Below are 24,662 nucleotides of genomic sequence, written 5' to 3' on the forward strand. Positions count from 1 at the left end.
CAAACATCTTTTTTACACAATGCAGATGATTAATCCCTTAGGTTCCAAAGCAATATACATATACAGACTGATTTTACTATTGTGTGTTTTGTAACACTTTAAGTGCTTGTTACCCTAACAGATACAAAAATGCCTCGTCCCTAAATTGGTTTAATGAAAACAGCAAACACTGGACCGCAGTCCATGGATTTTATAGGCACCACACAAAATTATCATAAAATTATACAATCTTTATTAATTAAGAATCAATTAAAAACTGTAATTAAAACCTAATAGCATCCGGCACCCTTATTTGATCAGTAACAAGTTGGAAGCCAATAGACAGGGACTGGTAATCCAGAGATATAAGCCCAGATCAAAACCTCCATGAGTCCTCCATTGCTTTTTTCATTGAAGTTCCCAGCTTGTTACTGATCAAATAGAAATACTGTATTTTTGATTGGCAAATATCTGGAAGATTTACTGTGGAATTTGGGGCACTGAATCCCCTCACAAGGGACTCTATACACTCCCCGGCCACTTTATTAGGTACACCTATTCATTTGCTTGGTAGCACAAATTGCTAATCAGCCAATCACATGGCAGCAACTCAATGCATTTAGGCATCTAGACGTGGTGAAGATGACTTGCTGAAGTTAAAACAGCATCAGAATTGGGAAGAAAGGAGATTTAAGTGACTTTGAACGGGATATGGTTGTTGGTCCCAGATGGGCTGGTCTGAGTATTTCAAAAATTGCTGATCTACTGCGATTTTCACACACAACCATCTCTAGGGTTTACAGAGAATAGTCCAAAAAAGAGAAAATATCCAGTGAGCGGCAGGTGTGTGGACAAAAATGCTTTGTTGTCAGAGGAAAATGGGCAGACTGGTTCGAGATAATAGAAAGGCAACAGTAACTCATGTCAATATGGATCAAAATCTCTGAGTCATGTTTCCAACACCCTGTTGAATCTATGCCATGAAAAATTAAGACAGTTCTGTAGGCAAAAGGGCGTCCGATCCGTTACTAGCTAGGTGTACCTAATAAAGTGGCCGCTGAGTATATAATGGGATAATTGTAATTATTTAATTATCTCCTGAAGTACAGTCAAACTTTTTTCTTCCCCTTGTGCTGTCCTGGTGGGGGAACCTTTTGGACCCTCATGGCATATCATGCCGCTTTTTTGTAGCAGTGCACCTTTTTCTCCTGAAGTGAAATACACAAAACATGTCGAGCTTTATGCGATTGGATGGTGGCAATTTCTGGATGGATCACAGCTCTAGTAATATCTGGATATTGTGTACCTTTTTTAGAATATATGGCCACCACCTCAATGGACGTAAGGGTGCAGGATGCTATTTTTTTAATACAAAATGTTTCTAATTGTGCATTAATAAAGATTGTATAACTTTATGATAAAATGGTGTGGTGCCTATAAAGTCCATTGACTGCGGTCCAGTGTTTGCTTTTTTCATTACTATCATTGGTTATTACATAGTATCTATTAATCATCAAGCTGAATTTAAGTTGGTATAACCTTGCAACATCTGTGCTTGATATCAGGTCAACTGGTAACTTACATCGGCTATTAACACAAAATGTAGTATTACGTCTCATAAACACTAATAGGCAAAGTAAAACATAAGACGTTGTAGCATTGTAAAGCGCTGTGCAAACTGTTGGTGCTATATAAATCCTGTATTATAATAATACATACATACATACTGTATAGTAGACATACCACAAAGGCCAGGCCTTAACTGTAGTGCATGTATATATGGCAAGGATCTCTCCATGCAGCCTCTAACAGCCACAGTCAAATACATTCAAAACTTACCTGAGAATTAAGAGAGGAAAAAAAGGATGAGGCTTTATAATAGTATGTGTATGTATGAATGTGAGTTAGGGACCTTAGGTTGTACGCTCCTTGAGAGTTAGGGACTGATGTGAATGTACAATATGTATGTAAAGCGCAAATTGACAGCGCTATATAAGTACCTATAATAATAATAGGTATACAGGTATAAAGGAGAGACATCCGCCTCTGCCTTAAAGCAGAACTAAACTTACTGATTTAAAGGTTTCCCAAAAGGCATACGGTGAATAACTGTCACATTTACTCTCAACCAAACTATCAAGTCAACAAATGGCTGATGTCCTAATTGATCACATGAGCAGCACCATGGCTACTGCAGATCAAACAGAGGCTAACATAGAAACTTCCTTGGGTTTAGTTTCATTTGAAGAATGTTAAATTTGCCTTATGAGAAGGAGGCTGTGTATGTACAGTATGTGGTGAAGAGGAAAAGTGACCATAAACGATATCTTTATTCTCCAAATATAATCCATACACATTTACTACTTAACTTCCTGTCCGACTCATGTACATAAACGGGCAGATGGAAGCAGTGCAGGAGCGGGTTGCTGTTCATAAACGGCATCTGCATTTACAGCCTGTGCGCGCTCCTCTGGACACAGCGGAACACCGATCACTGTACGGGACCTCCTGTGTGAGGTCCCGATCATGTGATCACTGATTGGCCAATCAGTGATCACATGAATAGTAGTAAATAAGATGTCACTTCCTGACATCATTGCTTACTATGTGTGAAATCTGTGAATGATCAGAGAGGTCACACGGTACAAGGCTATTCACAACAGCCTTGTACCATGTGACAAGCTGTGACTAATCACAGCTCTCACAGTATTTTTCAATGGCTGCAAGAAGAAGAAGCCAGAGAAAAGGAGAAATTATTGCTTTTACAGCCTTTATGGGTGTAAAAGAAATCTGTACAAAAAAAAATCTTCATCACCCCCCACAAGTAGTACAGTGTCACCATAGTGACACTGTACTGCTAGGGTGACGGTATGTTAAAAAAAAAAAACATAAAAAATTCAAAACAAATTTAGAAAAATTATAATTTTTGTTTATAAACTAACTTGTTTTTTTTTTTTTTTTTTACTAAAAAGATAACTGAATACATTTTGGCCAAGATTTATGAAGAAAGATGATATATTTGAAAAATTTTATAAGAAAAACACTTTTTCAAAATTTTTGGACTTTTTCATATACAGTATATAGCAAACAAAAATAAAAATCCCAGTGGTGAATAAGTACCACACAAAATAAAGTTTTATCTGTCTCACCAAAAAATTCATATGGGTACAGTGTTGCATGACTGCGCAATTGTCATTCAAAGTGTGATAGCACTGAAAGCTGAAAATTGGCCTGGACAGGAAGGGGGTAAAAGTGTCCGGACTTGAAGTGGTTAAGGACCCTATAATTTATTTTTCATGAAATTGTTTCTTACTGCACTTTCTGCCTCCTTGTAACATATTTCAAGAGCTTTCAACCTTTCCCTTTCCCATCACTTGTTGTTTTTTTTTTTTGAACAAGCAGTGCACATTAGTTGCAGTCTTGTGCACACTACAAATCCCATAGTCCCTGGTCCATCTCAAGAGTAAGCAAGCAAGAGAGGGTGGCTATGAATATATACTTGAGTAGAATTTTGTTTTAACCCCATTGGCGTCGGCACTTCCCTGCCCTTTAAGGGGTTTCAGATGATATTACTGCCATGATTGGCTGTCAGTGGTTACAGATTAGAAAGCTCCCTACCGTAAGTAGAAATCAGGAGCTCTCCTGTAGCCACCAGCAGCTGTTGCGGGAGCACGCAGGGTGAGCACTCTCCGCACAGCTCAGCCAACCGCCAACAGGCCGCATATATGTGTAGTGTTGGCACCAAGGAGTTAAACCAGAGTTTAGTGTCACTTTAAGAGAACTGCACATTTAAGTTAAAGTTTGGGCACCTTTGCAAATTACATATTTAAAAAAAGTAGAACTATCAAAAATAACATATATGATGCAGTTTGTCAAAGCATTAACATAACGTAATTTCATTACCCATTTATCCTGCCAGTATATGAGTAACTTGTATTGTCCGTCTTGTAATAGTTTTGTGCCCAGTAAAATTGCAGCATTGTTGCTTGTAGACATGATTGTCTTTGATGGATATGTCATTCTAAGGCCTCATGCACACAAGGTGTTTTTGCAGCTACTTGTAGGAGCATCAGGTTTTTTTTTTACTGCTTCAAAACACCCCTCCATGTTATCCTATGCATCCATGCACACAGATTTGGAGAAGCTTTTAAAGGCAGGAAAAAAACCCCACTGCCAGTACATCCAGGAGAAGCAGAATGTGGGTAGAAAAAATGCTTGACAATACTAAAAGCTGCTTCATGTGCCTAAAAACTAGGCACGTTTAGCACTTGAGCATTAATTTATTTCCATGGCCAGAGTAAATATTTGTTCTGGCCAATGAGATGAACTAACGCTCAAGAGCTTGATGCTTCTCTAAAAGCTTTAGATACTTTTACTAGCGTGAGGCATTTTTTCTGCAAAAGCGCTGCTGGCTTCTAGGAGAGTTAAATAAATGTCCTGTGTGCATGAGGCCTAATAGGAATTTAAAGTATAACTTAAGCCAAAACCTTTTTGCACATTGAATAGCGTAGGGAACGGTTAAAACTGCTTTTATTCAATTTCTATCTCTTCGGGCCTACAGCCACCATCAGTCTACCTGTCCCAGTGCCACCAGAGCCAGCCATGTCAAAAAAATGGTGAGGAGGCGTTCAAAATCCTCAGTATGATGGATGAGACCAGCAGGGAGCTCTCACTGTCCGAATCTGATTCAGTGTATGAGCCAGCCATGTCAAAACGCCAATGGTGCTAGACCCATGGATGAAAGGCTCAGTACTAGCACTGGAATATTCCATCAAACCCCAAGAATCAGGACACAAGCATAACCTCTCAGATGCTCTTGCCAACCCATTATGGCTGCCCTCCAGGTCGAGATCAGCAAGCATTCCCCCTTTCACCACACATCCAGATGTGCAGGCCAACACTGAAAATGTTTCAGAAACTGATTTTTTAATTTATTTTTGCCCGAGAGTTTACTTAATTTTATTGTGGACCAGTCAAACCTTTTTGCCCAACAATTCATTACTAACAACCCTAGTTCATCCAATGCCCATCCTTTTGAATGAAGACTTTTACATTGGAGGAATTTAATTAATTTGGGCCTCACCCTTAACGTGGGCCTTACAAAAAAAAGAAGGATATGCTTACTGGTCCACACACCCAATCCACCACATGCCCATTTATTCTGCTGTAATGCCCAGGCCACGCTATGAGATGATCATGTGGTTCCTTCATTTCAGTGACAATACCCAGTGCCCTTCCCGAGATCATCCCAACTATGACAAATTATACAAAATTTGCCCACTTAATTTTTTTTTCAACGATTTGCTGAACTTTATGTACGATAAAATCGTATGTGTAGACAGATCCATTGTCCACTTCACTGGTCGGCTATGAATCAAGCAATATATTCCAAGTAAAAGGGCCAGATATGGAGCACAGCTCTACAAGCTTTGTGAAAGGGAGACTGGATATTTGTATGCGTTCCGCATATATGAAGGCAAAGATTCCCAGCTCCAGCCCTCCCAGAGCCCAAACTACATTGGAACAAGTGGAAAAACTGTCTGGCAGCTGGCTTTTATACTTTTCCAAAAAGACTATCGCATTTACCTGGACAATTTCTATACCAGTCTGCCCCTTTTTCCGACAACTGTACAGTGAAAAAACCTTGGCTTGCGGTACTTCCTGAAAAAACAGGAAGGGCTTCCCACAAGCTCTAGTGAACACCAGGCTACAAAGGGGGGAATCAGCAAGTGTAAAAAACGATGAACTGCTGGCCCTAAAGTGGAAGGATAATAGAGACGTTTACATCCTGTATACCATCCATAATGACACCTCGGTGGAAATTACACGGTCCCATTCAAAAGCCGGTGGCCATCCAAGATTATAATCTCTACACCGGGGGAGGGGGGGGTGGTTTTCAAAGATCAGATGTTGCAGCCCTATTTAGCAACAGGAAGTGCCCATTTCTGGTATAAAAAAAGTTGCAATCTATTTTATTAATTTGGCTACTTATAATGCATATGTCACCTACACCAAATCCACAGAAAGACCCGCTGCCTTGCTCAAATTTATATAAGAAATCATCACATCCCTTATCTACCAGCAAAGATACCCCCCAGAAAGCATTTTTTCCTTCTTCTGTGAGCAGACTTCATGAGCGCCACTTCCCTGAGAGCATTCCACCAACAGAAGCAGGCCAAAGATGCCAAAAAAGATGTTGGGTCTGCAGCAGAGGAGGAGGAGTTAGAAGAGACAAGTTTTCACTGTCCCTCCCAACCAGGTCTGTGCATTTGAGAATGCCTCTGACGTTTTCACACGTCAATAAAATGTCATATTTCTAACAGCCTGCCATTTCCCCAATTTCAATATGTCTGCTGACCATTTGCCAGCTGCCTCAACCAACCGTGCCACTGCCTTCTACCTTAACTGGCCCTGGCCTGTTTATTGGCTATGCCTCTGCCTTTCGTTTGCATTGTTTATCCACCACATTTCTGCCTTCCACCTGAACTGACCCTGGCCTGTTTACCGACTATGCTTCTGCCTGCCATCTGGATTATCAATCACATTTATGCCTTCTTCCTGGACTGACTCAGGTGTGTTAATCGACCATGTTTGTTGCCTGACGCTTGGATTGATCTTTTGCCCTGCTACTTTAGTAGTGGGATTCAAGATAACACAGGGGTCTCACATATGTGAGGGGCTTCAGAGTAGAGTTCTGAGCACAGAAAACCCGTTTTTGTCATTCCCGGAACAGGGCCTGTTTGTCTGGAGTCTTTGAAGAGATTGGGTGGGACAAAGCCTCTACCCCTGTGCCCTGGTCCTACCGGACTGAGGCCCTAAGCCTAATGTTCCTGGCTGCTGCCTGGACCAATACTTTGGCTGTGCTGACCATATCTCTACTACTGCCTGTATTGACCCAGGACTTTTTATGGGCCATGTACCTGCTTGCTGCCTGGACAAAAACTTTACTGTGCTGACCATATCTCTGCCTGCAATAACCCAGGACATTTTATGGACCATGTTTCGGCCTGCTGCCTGGACAAATACTTTGACTGTGCTGCCCATATCTCTGCCTGTAATGACCCAGGACATTTTACGGACCATGTTCCTGCCTGCTGTCTTAACCAATACTTTGGCTGTGCTGACTATATCTCTGCCTGCTGCCTGTACTGACCCAGGACTTTTTACGGACCTTGTTCCTACCTGCTACCTGGATGTCATCCTGCTGCCTGTACTGACCTGGACCAATATTCTCCTTAAACCACAGGTAATCTTTTGTTTACATTGTTTTCTATACAGTGTTTGTTGTTTTTTCTGTTAACCACTTGCCTACCAGGCACTTATACCCCCTTATTTACCAGGCCAATTTTCAGCTTTCAGCGCTGCCGCACTTTGACAATTGTGCGGTCATGCAACATTGTACCCATATGAAATTTTGATCATTTTTTTCTCACAAATAGAGCTTTCTTTTGGTGGTATTTAATCGCCACTGGGCGCTTTACTTTTTGCGCTATAAATAAAAAAAGTGCAAAAAATTTGAAAAAAAAAAGTTTCTTTGTTTCTATTATAAAATTTTTCAAACAGGTAATTTTTCTCCTTCACTGATGTGCGTTGATGAGGCAGCACTGATGGGCACTGATAGGCGGCACTGATAGGCAGCACTAAAGGGCACTGATAGGCAGTACTAATGAGGTGGCACGGATAGGCGGCACTGATAGACAGCACTAATGAGGTGTCACGGATAGGCGGCACTAATATGCAGCACTGATAGGTGACACTGATGATGGGTACTGATAGACGGCACTGACTGGCATCACTGCTGGGCACTGACTGGCGGCACTGACTGGCACAACCGCTGGACACTGACTGGTGGCACTGACTGGCAGCACTGCTGGGCTGCACTGGTGGGTGGCACTGGTGGGCAGCACAGGTGGGTGGCACTGGTGGGCACAGGTGGGTGGGCACAGGTGGGTGGCACTGCTGGGCACAGGTAGGTGGCACTTCTGGGCACGTGTGTGACACTGCAGAGTGGCACAGGTGGGTGCACTGCTGGGCACAGGTGGGTGCACAGGTGGGTGCACTGCTGGGCACAGGTGGGCGGAGCTAGTGGGCGCACTGCTGGGCACAGGTGGGCGGAACTTGCAGGTGCCACTGCTGGGCACGGATCATCAGGGCACTGATCATCAGTGCCCTGATGATCGGTGCCGATCGCCGCTCTGACAACTGCCGGTTCTCGGCAGTACTTTCCTCACGATCTGACAGCGTGAGGAAAGTGCAGCCGAGAACCGGCACTTGCATTTCCCTCTGATCAGCGTGTCATTGGACACCGCTGATCACGTGGTAAAAGGCCGCTGTGATTGGCCTTTTACCACATCACGTGATCAGCTGTGTCCGTAGGACACAGCGATCACAGAGATCGCCGGGTGCGCGCCCCCTGGGGCGCGCAGGAGAGCGCGTTCTGGGAGGACGTCATATGACGTCCACTCAGAACTGGCCAGCCGCAGTGCAGCCGTCATTCGGCTATCTGCGGTCGGCAACAAGTTAACTTGTTGCAATGTTGGGCACATAATCTGTTCAGACATTGAAAAGGTCTTACACATGTGATATCCCCATTATCAGGAGGAGTAGAAGAATGTATTTTGGGGTGTAATTATTGGCATGTCCATGCTGTTTTTTAGAAATATCTTATAAATTGACAAATTGGTGTTAAAAAAAACATTTTAATTTTCTTTCCACATTTTCCAAAAACTTGTGGAAAAATAAAAAGAAATGTTCAAAAGATTCATTATGCCCATTAGAAAATACATTGTGGTGTTTGCTTTCCAAAATGGGGTAATTTTGTAGGTGTTTCCACTTTCTTGTTGCTCCAGGGCCTTCAAAATGTGATAGGTTGTCAGGAAATTAGAGGTGTAATTTTTGCCCCTAGAAAGCCTAAAGGTGCTACTTGGATGTTGGGGCTCTCTATGTGGCCAGGCTGTGGAAAGGTCTAACACATGTGGTATTGCCATAATCAGGAGAGGTAGCAGAATGTATTTTGGAGTGTAATTTTTGGTATGTATGTACTATTCGTTGGAAATATCTTAAAATAGACAACATTGTGTAAAAAAGATACATTTCCATTTTCTTTCCACATTTTCTGAAAACTTTTGGAAAAAAATGACATATTCAAAAGACTCATTATGCCTCTCAAAAAATATGCTGGAATGTTTGCTTTCCAAAATGGGGTCATTTTGTGGGTGTTTCCACTGTCCTGGTGCTCCAGGGCCTTCAAAATTGTGATAGGTTGTCAGGAAATTGATGTGTAATTTTTGCTCCTAGAAGGCCTAAAGGTGCTACTTGGATGCTGGGACTCTCTATGTGGCCAGGCTGGGGAAAGGTCTAACACATGTGGTATCGAATATAAATATACTGGTGCAGCGCATACCCTAAATATTATCTACTAATGCATAAATACAATAATCATTATTAATACGTGACTAATAATGTACACTGTGAATATTAATCCCCTATCGTGAAGTGAACTGATCCACTCAGGGATTCAAAGTGAAAACAAAAAGTGACTGAACATGGTAACCTATCAAGAAACAGTGAAACCAAAAAGTCCAAATGGGACTATAATGATGTGGAAAAACGAATAAATAGTATATAACAAATCCCTGAAATTGGGACCAATAGCTCACAAAATAGTGATCACAATGGCTCAATAATGCCAAAAGGAAAAGAAACAAGTGACAATAAGTGAATCCCTAATGAGGGATCAAAATCTGCAATAGTGATAAGTGCTGTGTTATCAAAAAACCTAAAAAAAAATTTACCAAATATATATGAACATATAAAAATAATGTTATGAAAAACATCAACACCACTTAGTTTTAAATAATATTATGCAATAAGTCCAAAAGAAAAAAAGTATGTACTGAGAAATATATAAAAAAATATATAAATATATGTAGAAAGTTCAAAGGTGCATGAACACCAAGTTAGCCAACGATTTTTGAAATGTGCAGGTGAAAAGTGGATGTGCATAACAACCAATGGGAAATAATCCGTAAGCGGCTGAATTGCCCCCTCACCTCCTTGAAGTGACCCAAATGGGCCAAAACGCTTGGATCACAACGCGAGGATCACAAAAAAGGATCCTCCACGGTTAGGTCCCCCTCTGCGGATGATATCCGTCCAAAGCGGTGATATCCCTTTCACTGGTATGCGTAATAAGCAGCAAGGTCCCCTCCAGAGATGTTTAAATGAGATACAGCCAGCTCACATTAAGATATTTTATAGAATTCCTGTTCTCTTGCATGCAATTTGGCAACCCAGCAGCTTTTGCTTCAAGTACACTGTTCAGTGCAAGTGACGTGTTTGGATCACATCCACACCTTGTGGCCAGCGGACTGCCTCTGCTTATTGACTGTTGTCAGCTAGCAACTTACATGAAAGTGAAAACACCCATGCTGCTGCCATTAATGTAATGTATGTCAATTTCCTTTCATGTGAGCAGGAGGAGTAGCAGAATGTATTTTGGGGTGCAATTTTTGGTACGTATATAGCAGTGATGGCGAACCCGTGGCACGCGTCCCACAGCTGGCACACCGAGCCTTATCTGTGGGCACGCCAGGAGAATCCAGCGGCGCGCTGTCTTCCCGGCTGTAGTGTGCGTGACAGCCGGGTCCCAAGTGCGCATGCACAAGAAGCAGTGCTCTTTGTGAATGGTAAGGCGGTACCTGGGACACATGACAGATCCCAGAAGCCGCCGGACCAATCACAAAGCGCAGCGCTTCTCGCGCATGCGCACTGGGCATCCGGCTGTCCGACGAGCGCCCACACTACAGAAGCCGGGAAGACAGCGCGCGGCTGGATAAAGGAACAGGTAAGATAAAAAAAAAACTCTGCGGAAGTAAGAGCGGGTACCTGTCAAATTCAGGTACCCGCTCCCCCTCCCTCCCCAAAGGTCAGCAGTCATCTGTACTGTCCGCAGTCTCTGGTCATCCCTGTGCTGTCCGCAGTCTCTGGTCATCTCCTGTACTGTGTCTGCAGTCTCTGGTCATCCCTGTACTGTGTCCGCAGTCTCTGGTCATCTCCTGTACTGTGTCCGCAGTCTCTGGTCATCTCCTGTACTGTGTCCGCAGTCTCTGGTCATCCCTGTACTGTGTCCGCAGTCTCTGGTCATCCCTGTACTGTGTCCGCAGTCTCTGGTCATCCCTGTACTGTCCGCAGTCTCTGGTCATCCCTGTACTGTGTCCGCAGTCTCTGGTCATCCCTGTACTGTCCGCAGTCTCTGGTCATCCCTGTACTGTCCGCAGTCTCTGGTCATCCCTGTACTGTCCGCAGTCACTGGTCATCCCTGTACTGTGTCCGCAGTCTCTGGTCATCCCTGTACTGTCCGCAGTCTCTGGTCATCTCCTGTACTTTCCGCAGTCTCTGGTCATCCCTGTACTGTTCGCAGTCACTGGTCATCCCTGTACTGTGTCCGCAGTCTCTGGTCATCTCCTGTACTGTGTCCGCAGTCTCTGGTCATCCCTGTACTATGTCTGCAGTCTCTGGTCATCTCCTGTACTATGTCCGCAGTCTCTGGTCATCCCTGTACTGTCCGCAGTCTCTGGTCATCCCTGTACTGTGTCCGCAGTCTCTGGTCATCTCCTGTACTGTCCGCAGTCTCTGGTCATCTCCTGTACTGTTCGCAGTCTCTGGTCATCTCCTTTACTGTGTCCGCAGTCTCTGGTCATCTCCTGTACTGTGTCCGCAGTCTCTGGTCATCTCCTGTACTGTGTCCGCAGTCTCTGGTCATCTCCTGTACTGTCCGCAGTCTCTGGTCATCTCCTGTACTGTCCGCAGTCTCTGGTCATCCCTGTACTGTGTCCGCAGTCTCTGGTCATCCCTGTACTGTGTCCGCAGTCTCTGGTCATCCCTGTACTGTGTCCGCAGTCTCTGGTCATCCCTGTACTGTGTCCGCAGTCTCTGGTCATCCCTGTACTGTGTCCGCAGTCTCTGGTCATCCCTGTACTGTGTCCGCAGTCTCTGGTCATCCCTGTACTGTGTCCGCAGTCTCTGGTCATCCCTGTACTGTCCGCAGTCTCTGGTCATCCCTGTACTGTCCGCAGTCTCTGGTCATCCCTGTACTGTGTCCGCAGTCTCTGGTCATCCCTGTACTGTGTCCGCAGTCTCTGGTCATCCCTGTACTGTGTCCGCAGTCTCTGGTCATCCCTGTACTGTCCGCAGTCTCTGGTCATCTCCTGTACTGTGTCCGCAGTCTCTGGTCATTCCCTGTACTATGTCCGCAGTCTCTGGTCATCTCCTGTACTGTGTCCGCAGTCTCTGGTCATCCCTGTACTGTGTCCGCAGTCTCTGGTCATCCCTGTACTGTTAATTAGTTTGCACTACTGTACGAGTTGTTTTTTCTAAACCAAAAGCTCGATATTCAGGTTTCATTGCAGTGTTGGCACTTTGAAAGAAATAAGTTGGTTTTGGGTTGCAGTTTGGGCACTCGGGCTCAAAAAGGTTCGCCATCACTGGTATATAGTATGTGTTGGAAATATCTTATAAATAGACAACTTTGTGTAAAAAAAAAAGTTTTAATTTTCTTTCCACATTTTCCATAAACTTGTGGTAAAAAAGACATGTTAAAGAGACTCATTATGCCTCACAAAAAATAAGTTGGTGTGTTTGCTATCCAAAATGGTGTCATTTAGTGGGTCTTTCCACTTTCCTGGTGCTCCAGGGCCTTCAAAAACATGTTACGTTATCAAGAAATTAGATGTGTAATTATTGCCCCTAGGACTAAAGGTGCTGCTTCGATGTTGGGGCTCTCTATGTGGACAGGTCGTGGAAAAGTCTCAAACACGTGGTATCGCCATAATCAGGAGTAGCAGAATGTATTTTGGGGTGTAATGTTTGGTATGTATGTACTATTCCTTGGAAATATCTTAAAATGGACAACATTGTGTAAAAAAGATGCATTTTAATTTTTCCACATTTTCTGAAAACTTGTGGAAAAAAATTACATGTTCAAAAGACTCATTATGCCTCATAGAATATACGGTAGTGTTTGCTTCTTAAAATGGATCATTTTGTGGGTAATTCCATTGTCCTGGTGCTGGGTGCCAAAATCCATCCAGGACCCCATACGCACCACTAGGATTAGAGGAGGGAGCCAGTGACCAGACCCATTGCAGTTTACCTGTCCCAGGGCATTTATGAGGGATATCTCTAATACCTGTATCTGCAGAGGAGAGGATCTTGTTCCAGGCTGTACCATCAAGGGAACTTCCGCTCCTGGTTTATCTGAATTTTGCGCATTAAGATTGCGCTTCCGGTGAGTGGGCAAGCTTTCTATTTTGACCGCATGTCACTGGATCTCCAGATTCTATGTGCACGGGGAGACATATAGAACCTGTCCATTGTTCACCAGTGTGGATAACCATCACCATCTGAACGATTAATTTGGGACACTATATTATATTTCATTTATTTATATGAGTGGTTCGTCACTCAATTTAGACAACTTATTGGCATTTATTTAGCGCTGCCCTATGGTTTATGTTGTTTCACATTAAACTTTCAGAGATTTAGCTTGCAGTGTCTAGAGTTTTATTTCTCGCAGGCCTGGTGGTGAAAATAACGAGGACGAGGCTACAGACATAGGCTGATTCATATCATCTTACTGCCGCTATAAGTTGCTGATCGCCACCATTACTAGTATTAAAAAAAAAAAAAAATCCAGTATCTATACCGCCATTTGTAAACGTTATAACTTTCACGTAAACCAATTAATTTATACGTATTTGAATTTTTTATTTTTGCTTAGCAAAAACATATAGCAGAATACATGTTGGCCTACATTTATGACAAATTAGACTTTTTAAATGGATATGTTTTATAGCAAAAAGTAAAAAATATATATTTTTTAAAAAATTGTCAGTATATTTTTTATAGTGCAAAAATAAACAACGCAGATGTGATCAAATAGCCATGAAAAAAGCTCTATTTGTTGGGAAAAAAGAATGTACATTTCATTTGGGTGCAGTGTTGCATTACCGCGCAATTGTCAGTTAAAGTAACGCAGCGCCGTATCATAAAAAATGGCCTGTCAGGAAGGGGGGTAAATCCTCAGGATGGCAAGTGGATACCAGGCTGCAGTCACACTTTTGCGTAGCGGGTTGAGCGATTCGCACTCGATTTTTCATGTTACACATAGGATACTTCATGGTCTGCACTATGTGCACTTGTCGCTCAAAAGAAAGCTCACGTGTAGCACATTTTTAAAACTCTTCTTCTGCTGCAATCGCCACGTGAATGGTGTATTGGGTGCCATTAGAGAATAATGACACAAAAGCACAGCGCATTCTGCTGCAATTTGGGATCCTAAAACGCAATATGTGAATAAGGTCCCAGCCTTGTCCTCACAGAAATCACATACACCCTTCTATAAACACCTTCCCTTTCTACAAAGCAGTCAGTGGTCGCCATAACTCTCATATATTATCTTCACTCCCCCCTCACACCATCCTCTGTACTGGACACCCTGACACTGTGAAGATGGCGGCCAATCAGCGAGGAGGGCGGGTACCGTGCAGGTCCCTCATGCGCCGCAGCTATACGTAGCTCTTCCGCACTCAGTATCTGAGCAGCACTATGGCGGTTACCCGAGCCCTAGCCGTGGCGGTTATAACGAGCACAGCCGGAGTATGCTTGGCTTGTGTCTCCGGCTCACTCTGTGTATTTGCAGTGACATTATGCACGTTCCTGCTGCTCGCCCCCCTCTGCCAGCCTGGAAGACCCAATCAGGTGTGTGTGCTGGTCCTGGGCGATGTGGGCCGCAGCCCTCGGATGACGTATCACGCGCTGTCATTGGCTAGAAATGGCTTCGACGTCACGCTGGCCGGCTTCCGTGGTAAGGAGTGATAACGTGTATGGGCTGTAGCCGGCAGTTAGGGCTGCCTGGAATATAGGCGGAATAGAGTCCATAAAACACACTGCCAGGATGGAGAGCTGCTGCAGGCGGTCACTTTTCTGTTAAGTTTCCCTGAGGGTTCTGTGTTTTATTATTACTCGTAGGGTTGTCACCTCATCCCTTTAAAACTGAACACATTCATTACACAGGTTCTGGGGCTAATTTAACTGCTTCCCCACCGTCCTATAGCAGGACTACTGCTACAGGGCTGCGGAAAAACATATATATATACACATGATTTGCATTTCTGCGTAGGGGGTGCACGTGCCGCCCTACAGATGTTGATCACTGGCTCCCAGCGTACCTTGCGATTGCTGAGGAACACTTGTCAGGGGAGAGGTCTGTATGTAAACAACACAGATCTCCCCCCTGTCAGCGCTGACATGCTGCTTTGTATTGCTCTGCATTTGTATTGCTCTGATTTATTCATGTTACACATAATATAATTCACTTCATGGTCTGCCCTATGTGCACTTGTCGCTGGAAAGGAAGCTCACGTGTAGCACATTTTTAAAAACTCGTGTTCTGCTGCAATTGCCACGTGAATGGCGTTTAGGGTGACATTATCGCTTCTCGGCCTTTTGGCTAAGATCAAGTGTAGTATCTGTTCTTATCAGTGTCCAGTGGGGGTGCTCCCGGCCTTTCTAGCTTTGCGGAGATGGCTGTTGTATAGTACCCTCACTGGTATGATGGGGGTCCGGAAGGCTAGACCGGAGGGACAGAAACCAGGGAGCGCCATGATTCGTTCTGGGGCCTTGGGAGTAATTCCTCTGGGAAAGCTTGAAAGACCCAGTACCTCCTGATTTGGACGGATCTGCCTTGGTCTGGCCAGGGGCTGAGGAGGCAGAAAGTCCGCAAACTCAGTGCCCCCTGAGTAGATGCTCTCAGGGGTGCCACTAGTAACACCTGGGTGTGGGACCCCACAGTGTGAAGCTGGCACATGGTCACTGTTTTTACACTCTTTTTGCACAGCGCCCTAAGGACCAGGCCTTTTGGCTAAGTCCAGGGCAATTTTTGCTATGGGCCTCAGGGCCTGGTCTGTGCACAATTTGGCACGGTACCACTTTTTTATTTTCTATTTATTTAATTTATTTCACCTCCCACGTTTGTCACTTTTTCTGTTACTTATGCGTGTGTTTTCACGGATGGAGGGTGTGGGTCCTCGGGCCTACCCTGAAGTCTAGGGGGAGGATGTGTGGCCTTTTGGTTCCTTCCTCCCCTGATCCCTAGGGGGCTTTTCTTCGGGAGAGCCCCCTGACCAAGTACTGGGTGTCTGTCTTCGGCTGGACACAAGGAACGGTGGTCCACCAGGCCTTTTGGCCAGGAGGACCAATTGGGAACCTTGTCCCCGTCAGGAGCTTCGTGCCCCGGGGGATCAGGGTAAGTGGTCCAAGCCCCTTTAGGGGTAGGACACAGCACACCCCTAAGTGCACTTTTTCGTGTGGTGTTTTGCACTTGCACATTTTTTGTGAACACTTACGGGTTTTTACGTTATAGTTGCACGTTTGCGGACTATTAAAAAAAGAAAAAAAAAAAAGACATTAGAGAATAACAACACTCAAAAGTACAGCGCATTCTGCTGCAATTTGAGATCATAAAATGCAATATGTGAATGGGGCCCCAGCCTTGGCCTCGAGAAATCACACATACACCCTTCTATAAACACCTTCCCTTTCTACAAAGCAGCTAGTGCTCGCCACAACTCTAATATATTATCTTCACTCCCCCCTCACACCATCCTCTGTACTGGAGACTCTGCATAGCAGAGCAATACAAAGCAGCATGTTTCCCTAGTAAAAACACTTAAAACACACTTAGTAAAACAGTACACAGTTAACCCTTTGATCGTCCCAGATGTTAACCCCCTTCCTGCCCAGTGTCATTCGTATGGTGGCGGTGCTTTTATCAGCACTGATTACTGTATTAGTGTCATTGGGATGTCAGTGGCAGTTAGTCAGTTCACCCCCCAGTGTCAGAATGCCCGCCACAGTCCTGCAATAAGTCGCTGATCACTGCCATTACTAGTAAAAAAAAAAATAAAAATAATTTTCAGTATATAAACCACCATTTGTAGACGCTATAACTTTCACGTAAACCGATTAATTTACACGTATTGGGATTTTATTATAGCAAAGACATGTCGCAGAATACATTTTGGCCTAGATTTATGTCAAAATGAGATTTTTAAAATCTTTTTACAGGATATGTTTTATAGCAAAAAGTCCAAAATATTGTTTGTTTGTTTTTTTCAAAATTGTCGGTCTCTTTGTTTATAGTGCAAATAATAAAAAATGCAGAGGTGATCAAATGTGACTGAGAGAAAGCTGTTTGTGGGGAAAAAAAGGACATACATTTCATTTATGTACAGTGTTGCATGACCGCACAATTGTCAGTTAAAGTAATGCAGCGCCATAATGCAAAAAATGGCTTGGTTAGGAAGGGGGGTAAATCCTCTGGAGGGCAACTGGTTAAAGCAGATAAGGCAGTAAGTGAGTTTAATTTCCACCTTAATCAGCCACAGAACCTGTGAAACTGTTTTCAGTTTAACGGCCAGTTCACACTACATGCGTTTCAGTGTGCTTTTTTGCTGCACCCAAAACGCACAGAAAGTAGGTTATGTGGTTGTCAATGTTATAGTTCACATCAGTGGAACGCACATGTCCCTATTTAAATTGAAGTAAAAGGGGGAAAAATTAACTGGAACACATCAAAAATGGACCAGAACGCATAAAAAAATTCACTGAAACACATCAAAAACGTGCATGCAGCAATGCATCTGTTCTGCGTTTCTATAGTGTGAACCGACCCTGAAAGGGATGAGGTGGCAACCCTAGTTACACTCAGATACAAAATGGAATATATAAATAAATAAAAAACAACTTGTGAATAAGCTAATAAAATAGAGCTGCTGCAATAACACTTAAAAGGTGATCCCACACTTAAATCATAAAACATACATAAATAGTCCATAAAGAGATTCAAATGTGATAATTTTTCATAATATTTCATATTTTGATTGAACTATTTCATATTATCATGTTTGAATCTGTTTATGGACTATTATGTTTAAATGAGTTAGTGCAACACTATTTATGTATGTTTTACAAAATGGAATATACTGCAGCTCACCAGTCATTAGAGGTGGTGGCTGCATTTTTTTTTTTCGCTGTATGTTCACCTGGTGGGCCAGGACAAGGGGTTGGCACAAGGGACAGCTGCCCTGGGCACCATGGTTTACTGTAGGGATGGGGGAGCCTTCCTTCTGTTACAAGGCAGACAGGAGTTGTGACAACAGCATCACTACTGCTGTCAGCCTAGTACTGGTAGCAGGGAGGAGAAGAGAGCTGGGATGCGGTGCAGGCTGTGTTCTCACTCCCCCTCCTCCTTTCTGTCAGTGCAGTTCTCCTGTATTAACAAGCAGGGGGCGGTGTTCACAGACACACAGGTGCTGTACCAGCAGAAAGAAGGTGCGGGAGAGCGTGCACGGCCCACACCGCTGAGCACAGAAGTGTCCAGGAGAGAGCCGGGAGTGGAGAGCCATAAACACAAGCATGTGCCCAGTGTTAAAACTGAGCTGCACAGTGATTTTGACAAGCGAGTGACCGCTGAGTATAGGATCCCATAAATCTTGAATGGTGGAGCCTATTATGGCATCTTTGCCCTGGCGCTGGATGACCTTGTCCTGGCACTGACCTGGTGATTCTGATAGGGCTCTGTAACGGAAGCGTAGGCAGGACAGAGCACACGGAGAAGATGGGGAACACACAAAACTTTATTGAAACAACAAATTGACAGACACTCAATAGGGAAATGGCAGGGAGGGTGATGTGTGCGCAAACCAGGGACAATTCCAGGCACAGGGGGGGTCTTCAGGCAATCTCCCCCCTTTAGGCTTGGGGCCTCAGCCGGGCTCCCTCCGTGACTGGACAGCGGATTGGAGACTCAGGCAACAGGCGACAATCTACCCCTGGGCAGGGGCTCGAGCAACAGACGGCAACCTACCACTGGGCAGGGGCCTCGGGCAACAGAAGGCAATCTACCCCTCAACAGGGGCTCGGGCAACAGACGGCAACCTACCACTGGGCAGGGGCCTCGGGCAACAGACGGCAACCTACCACTGGGCAGGGGCCTCAGGCAACAGACGGCAACCTACCACTGGGCAGGGGCCTCGGGCAACAGGCGGCAATCTACCCCTGGGCAGGGGCTCGGGCAACAGACAGCAACCTACCACTGGGCAGGGGCCTCGGGCAACAGACGGCAACCTACCACTGGGCAGGGGCCTCGGGCAACAGAAGGCAATCTACCCCTCAACAGGGGCTCGGGCAACAGACGGCAACCTACCACTGGGCAGGGGCCTCGGGCAACAGAAGGCAATCTACCCCTCAACAGGGGCTCGGGCAACAGACGGCAATCTACCCCTCAACAGGGGCTCGGGCAACAGACAGCAACCTACCACTGGGCAGGGGCTCGGGCAACAGACGGCAATCTACCCCTCAACAGGGGCTCGGGCAACAGACGGCAATCTACCCCTCAACAGGGGCTCGGGCAACAGACGGCAATCTACCCCTCAACAGGGGCTCGGGCAACAGACGGCAATCTACCCCTCAACAGGGGCTCGGGCAACAGACGGCAATCTACCCCTCAACAGGGGCTCGGGCAACAGACGGCAATCTACCCCTCAACAGGGGCTCGGGCAACAGACGGCAATCTACCCCTCAACAGGGGCTCGGGCAACAGACGGCAATCTACCCCTCAACAGGGGCTCGGGCAACAGACGGCAATCTACCCCTCAACAGGGGCTCGGGCAACAGACGGCAATCTACCCCTCAACAGGGGCTCGGGCAACAGACGGCAATCTACCCCTCAACAGGGGCTCGGGCAACAGACAGCAACCTACCACTGGGCAGGGGCCTCGGGCAACAGACGGCAACCTACCACTGGGCAGGGGCTCGGGCAACAGACGGCAATCTACCCCTCAACAGGGGCTCGGGCAACAGACAGCAACCTACCACTGGGCAGGGGCCTCGGGCAACAGACGGCAACCTACCACTGGGCAGGGGCCTCGGGCAACAGACAGCAACCTACCACTGGGCAGGGGCTCGGGCAACAGACGGCAATCTACCCCTCAACAGGGGCTCGGGCAACAGACAGCAACCTACCACTGGGCAGGGGCTCGGGCAACAGACAGCAACCTACCACTGGGCAGGGGCCTCGGGCAACAGCCGGCAACCTACCACTGGGCAGGGGCCTCGGGCAACAGCCAGCAACCTACCACTGGGCAGGGGCTCGGGCAACAGACGGCAATCTACCCCTCAACAGGGGCTCGGGCAACAGACAGCAACCTACCACTGGGCAGGGGCTCGGGCAACAGGCGACAATCTACCCCTCAACAGGGGCTCGGGCAACAGACAGCAACCTACCACTGGGCAGGGGCCTCGGGCAACAGACAGCAACCTACCACTGGGCAGGGTCCTCGGGGACTCAACGGGACTCTAGCTGTGGAGGCTGGCCACAGCACAGCTCCCACCCAGCTTTCTAGGGTCATTGGGTTCACGGGGACTCAACAGGTAGCGATGGCTCAAGCACTCAGGGGCACCACAGGTAGCTATACTCTGGGCATGCCATCAGGACACGGGTGGTCAGTGCACACACAGCGGGGCGGTTCAGAACACGGGTGGTCGGTGCACACAGCGGGGACAGTTCAGGACACGGGTGGTCGGTGCACACAGCGGGGACAGTTCAGGACACAGGTGGTCAGTGCGCACAACAGGAACAGTTCAGGACACAGGTGGTCAGTGCACACAGCGGGGACAGTTCAGGACACGGGTGGTCAGTGCGCACAACAGGAACAGTTCAGGACACGGGTGGTCAGTGCGCACAACAGGAACAGTTCAGGACACGGGTGGTCAGTGCGCACAACAGGAACAGTTCAGGACACGGGTGGTCAGTGCACGCAACAGGAACAGTTCAGGACACAGGTGGTCAGTGCACACAGCGGGGACAATTCAGGACACGGGTGGTCAGTGCGCACAACAGGAACAGTTCAGGACACGGGTGGTCAGTGCGCACAACAGGAACAGTTCAGGGCACTCACGGTAAGCAGCTTGCAGACCCTCAGCGGCAGGCGGCTCCAGACAGGGATGACCAGCGGTCAGCGTTCCAGGGACAACCAGCGATCAGCAGACAGTAGCAGCTCCCAGGGCACTCAGCAGAAGACAGCCTCCAGGGACACGCAGCCACGGATAGTATGCAGGCCCCCTCAGCAACAACTCCCAGGGCACTCAGCAGCAGACAGGGTGCAAGGGTGCTCAGTAGACAGGCTTACAGACTGGCAGGGTCTCAGTTGTGGGGTCTGACCTTTGAGGAGAAGGCTCATGCAGAGCTGTGGAGACTCCCAACCCCGAGGTATTGCAGAGGGCTACAGTCCTGACCTTTTGGGGGTCTGCAGAGCGCGCAGGGGGGATGGCTGGGGAGACTCGGTCCCCCTCACCCGAGCCTCCCAGCATCTTTCTGGGAGCAGGATGATTCTACTCACATGGCCAGGAACAAAAGGGAAGGCTGCTTCCTGTGTGGGTCTCTTGAAGATCATGTGGGACGCGGCTAGGTTGCCTCGGCAACGGCTGGCCCAGCCCTGTCCATGGAAGCCCCACAGACCTTCTAATGTATAAGGGGGAAGGGAGGGGTGGAGGAATATGGCGGGGGATGGGAGAGGCACTGGCAGTCCGTGACAGGCTCATTTACACAGACAGAAAAAACATTGCATGTACAGTAGATGTGTATTTGCTTCATGAAAGAAAGATCCTGCATAAAATATGCACTTCTAGTACTCATGTTCATACATGTGTGTGTACGTGAGTACAATCTTCAGCTGTGTCCTACTTTTTTTGGCTAAACGCAGTGCACATATCTGTATGAAGACGCAGCTGTGTGTATGGGCTCATTGATTACTATAGTGTGTTTTAGATGCGTATAACACTATCTGCTGTATGCATCTAAATGCAGAGGGTTTTTTTTTTCATTAAACACAAGTATTGTCAGTTCTGTCATGATAACTGATTAAAGTGATATTAAAGGCAGTTTTTTTAAAGAAAAAAAAACATGTTATATTTACCTGCTCTGTGCAAAGGTTTTGCTCAGAGCAGCCTCAATCCTCCTCTTCTTAGACTCCCCACCAGTGCTTGTAGCTCCTCCCTTATATCAAGTGCCCCCAAAGCAAGCAGCCTGCTATGGGGGCACCTAAGCACACTAGCTCCTGAGCTGCTGCTTTGCATGTCCATTAACAATGGATAATGACTTCTGCTGCTGTCTCAGCCAATGAGGAGGGAGAGTCCCTGGAGAGCTGGTATTCTCATGCACATCGCTGTATCACACTGGATGGGGCTCAGCTAAGTAATAGGGGGGCTGGAGAAAAACCTTCAGCCTTTACAGCTACTTTAATAATAAAAAAAAAAACATGAACATTGAATCCTTTTATATCAGTGTGTACACCCATCTTCAGTTCAGGTTATGTCAGTACACTTGAGCACTTTTCAGCTTGAAGCTTGACACTCAGAAACGCTCAACAAGTAAAATCCCATTATTTTAAATGGCCCCTGTTCACACGTGAGTGTTCTGTTGCTTAGCGAAACATCTGTCGTTCAAAAAAGTACTTACGCTACTTTTAAGATGAAAATGCTTGAAACAAACTGCAGATATTTTTATTTCTATTGGCCACAGCAAAAACACATGAAAAACACCTATAACATTTGCAAATATGCTCAAAAAAACAATCAAAATCTCTTGAAAAACACTCAGCTCAGTGTGAATGTAGCCTAAGGGCTGATTCACACCAGTTGTTGTCCAGTACATTTTGAATCTACATCAAACACGCATGCAGAGTGTTTTCCCATGTATTCCAATGGCCGTAGTTCACAGCAGTGCAGTGCAGTCAACAATAGTAGAACATGTAGTATTTTTGTTCTGTTTGGAACACATCTGGATTGCAGCAAAATATAGCAAAACCGCACTAGTGCACCAGAAAGCATTACAAATGCACCAGAATGCCCAAGTCTTTGAACTGAGATGAAGAAAAAAGAGGAGAAAAAATGCACTGGAACGAGTCAAAAACGTATGTGCAGAAACGCATCCAAACCTGTGTGAACCTGCCCTAAGAGATAATACCACATTCATTTTTGAGTTAAAATAACTCGTGATATTTATTTTAAAAGTAGTCAATTCACAAAAAAATGCATTACTTACAGAATGTGTTAAATATTTATGTTTTGCGACATTTATCACTGAAATGTAGCGTTATTTTTGGCGTTTTTAGTTCCTACATGCTAGCACTGCAGCAGAAGAAGCTAGTTCTGTAAATACATGCACACAGGAATATGAAACTGTGAAAACATTCTAGTGTGCTTTCATTCACAGAACCTTCTCCCTCTGGTGAAATGTTACAATTTATTTTTATTCCTGGGCTCAGGGCAGAACATTTCCACACTGATACATTGTATACTTTTAACTTACTGGCCAGTGCAGAGTTCCCCTCATTGTTATTTTGTACATTGCTAAAATATCGCCTGTCTACTGGCAGGTAATACAGTATGCTCAACAAGGACCAGCAATGTACTAGTACGTCACTGAACTGGTTATACCAGAATGATGCCTGCAGCTGGTGGTTCAGCCGGCTGTCTATAGAGCTGATCAGAGACCAGCATGTCTCCAATCATCTCTATATTTTAAGAAACCAGAAGCAATGAGCATTTCATCATTTTGATTTCTTCGGATATAAACAGCATAATTTTTAAATTGGGAAAGCATCTGATCACACTGATTTTGATGTGATCAGATACTTTAAGTGCAGAGGAAGATGTAGAATCTAATAGACCCCATATTTCTCAGAAAAGAGTACCTGCCACTACCTATTGTTATCACAGGGAAAAATTTACATTTAGATACAGCATTGCATGGAAAATAAGTATTTGGTCAATATCAAAAGTTCATCTCAATACTTTGTTATATATCCTTTGTTGGCAATGACAGAGGTCAAACGTTTCCTGTAAGTCTTCACAAGGTTGGCACAGACTGTTGCTGGTATGTTGGCCCATTCCTCCATGCAGATCTCCTCTAGAGCAGTGATGTTTTGGGGCTGTCGCTGGGTAACACGGACTTTCAACTCCCTCCAAAGGTTTTCTATGGGGCTGAGATCTGGAGACTGGCTAGGCCACTCCAGGACCTTGAAATGCTTCTTACGAAGCCACTCCTTCATTGCCCGGGTGGTATGTTTGGGATCATTGTCATTGTCATGTTGGAAGACAAAGCCACGTTTGATCTTCAATGCCCTTGCTGATGGAAGGAGGTTTGCACTCAAAATCTCACGATACATGGCCCCATTCATTCTGTCTTGTACATGGATCAGTCGTCCTGGTCCATTTTCGGAGAAACAGCCCCAAAGCATGATGTTGCCACCCCCATGCTTCACAGTAGGTATGGTGTTCTTTGGATGCAACTCAGCATTCTCTCTCTTCCAAACACGACGGGTTGTGTTTCTACCAAACAGTTCTGTTTTGGTTTCATCTGACCATATGGCATTCTCCCAATCCTCTTCTGGATCATCCAAATGCTCTCTAGCAAACTTCAGACATGTACTGGCTTAAGCAGGGGGACACGTCTGGCACTGCAGGATCTGAGTCCCTGGCGGCGTAGTGTGTTACTGATGGTAGCCTTTGTTACGTTGGTCCCAGCTCTCTGTAGGTCATTCACTAAGTCCCCCCGTGTG

At 45.7% G+C, this 24,662-nt stretch overlaps 1 protein-coding gene and 1 pseudogene across 1 annotated transcript in view; both read left to right on the plus strand.

The window, feature by feature from the left end:
* Positions 1–14,547: 14,547 nt before the first annotated feature.
* The window catches only part of ALG1 (ALG1 chitobiosyldiphosphodolichol beta-mannosyltransferase), a 68,615-nt gene continuing 58,500 nt past the window's right edge, over positions 14,548–24,662 (plus strand). Inside the window, exon 1 of the mRNA XM_089692002.1 lies at positions 14,548–14,845. Within this exon, the coding sequence (XP_089548128.1) occupies positions 14,587–14,845 (259 nt within the window). The 5' untranslated portion in view covers positions 14,548–14,586. The remainder of the gene's footprint in view (positions 14,846–24,662) is intronic.
* Positions 15,471–15,586, plus strand: LOC149472183 (U2 spliceosomal RNA; annotated as a pseudogene).

Source organism: Staurois parvus, unplaced genomic scaffold (genome assembly GCF_062004578.1).
Source record: "Staurois parvus isolate SC_StPar_1 unplaced genomic scaffold, SC_StPar_1.0 ptg000022l, whole genome shotgun sequence".
NCBI classification, from domain to species: Eukaryota; Metazoa; Chordata; class Amphibia; order Anura; family Ranidae; genus Staurois; species Staurois parvus.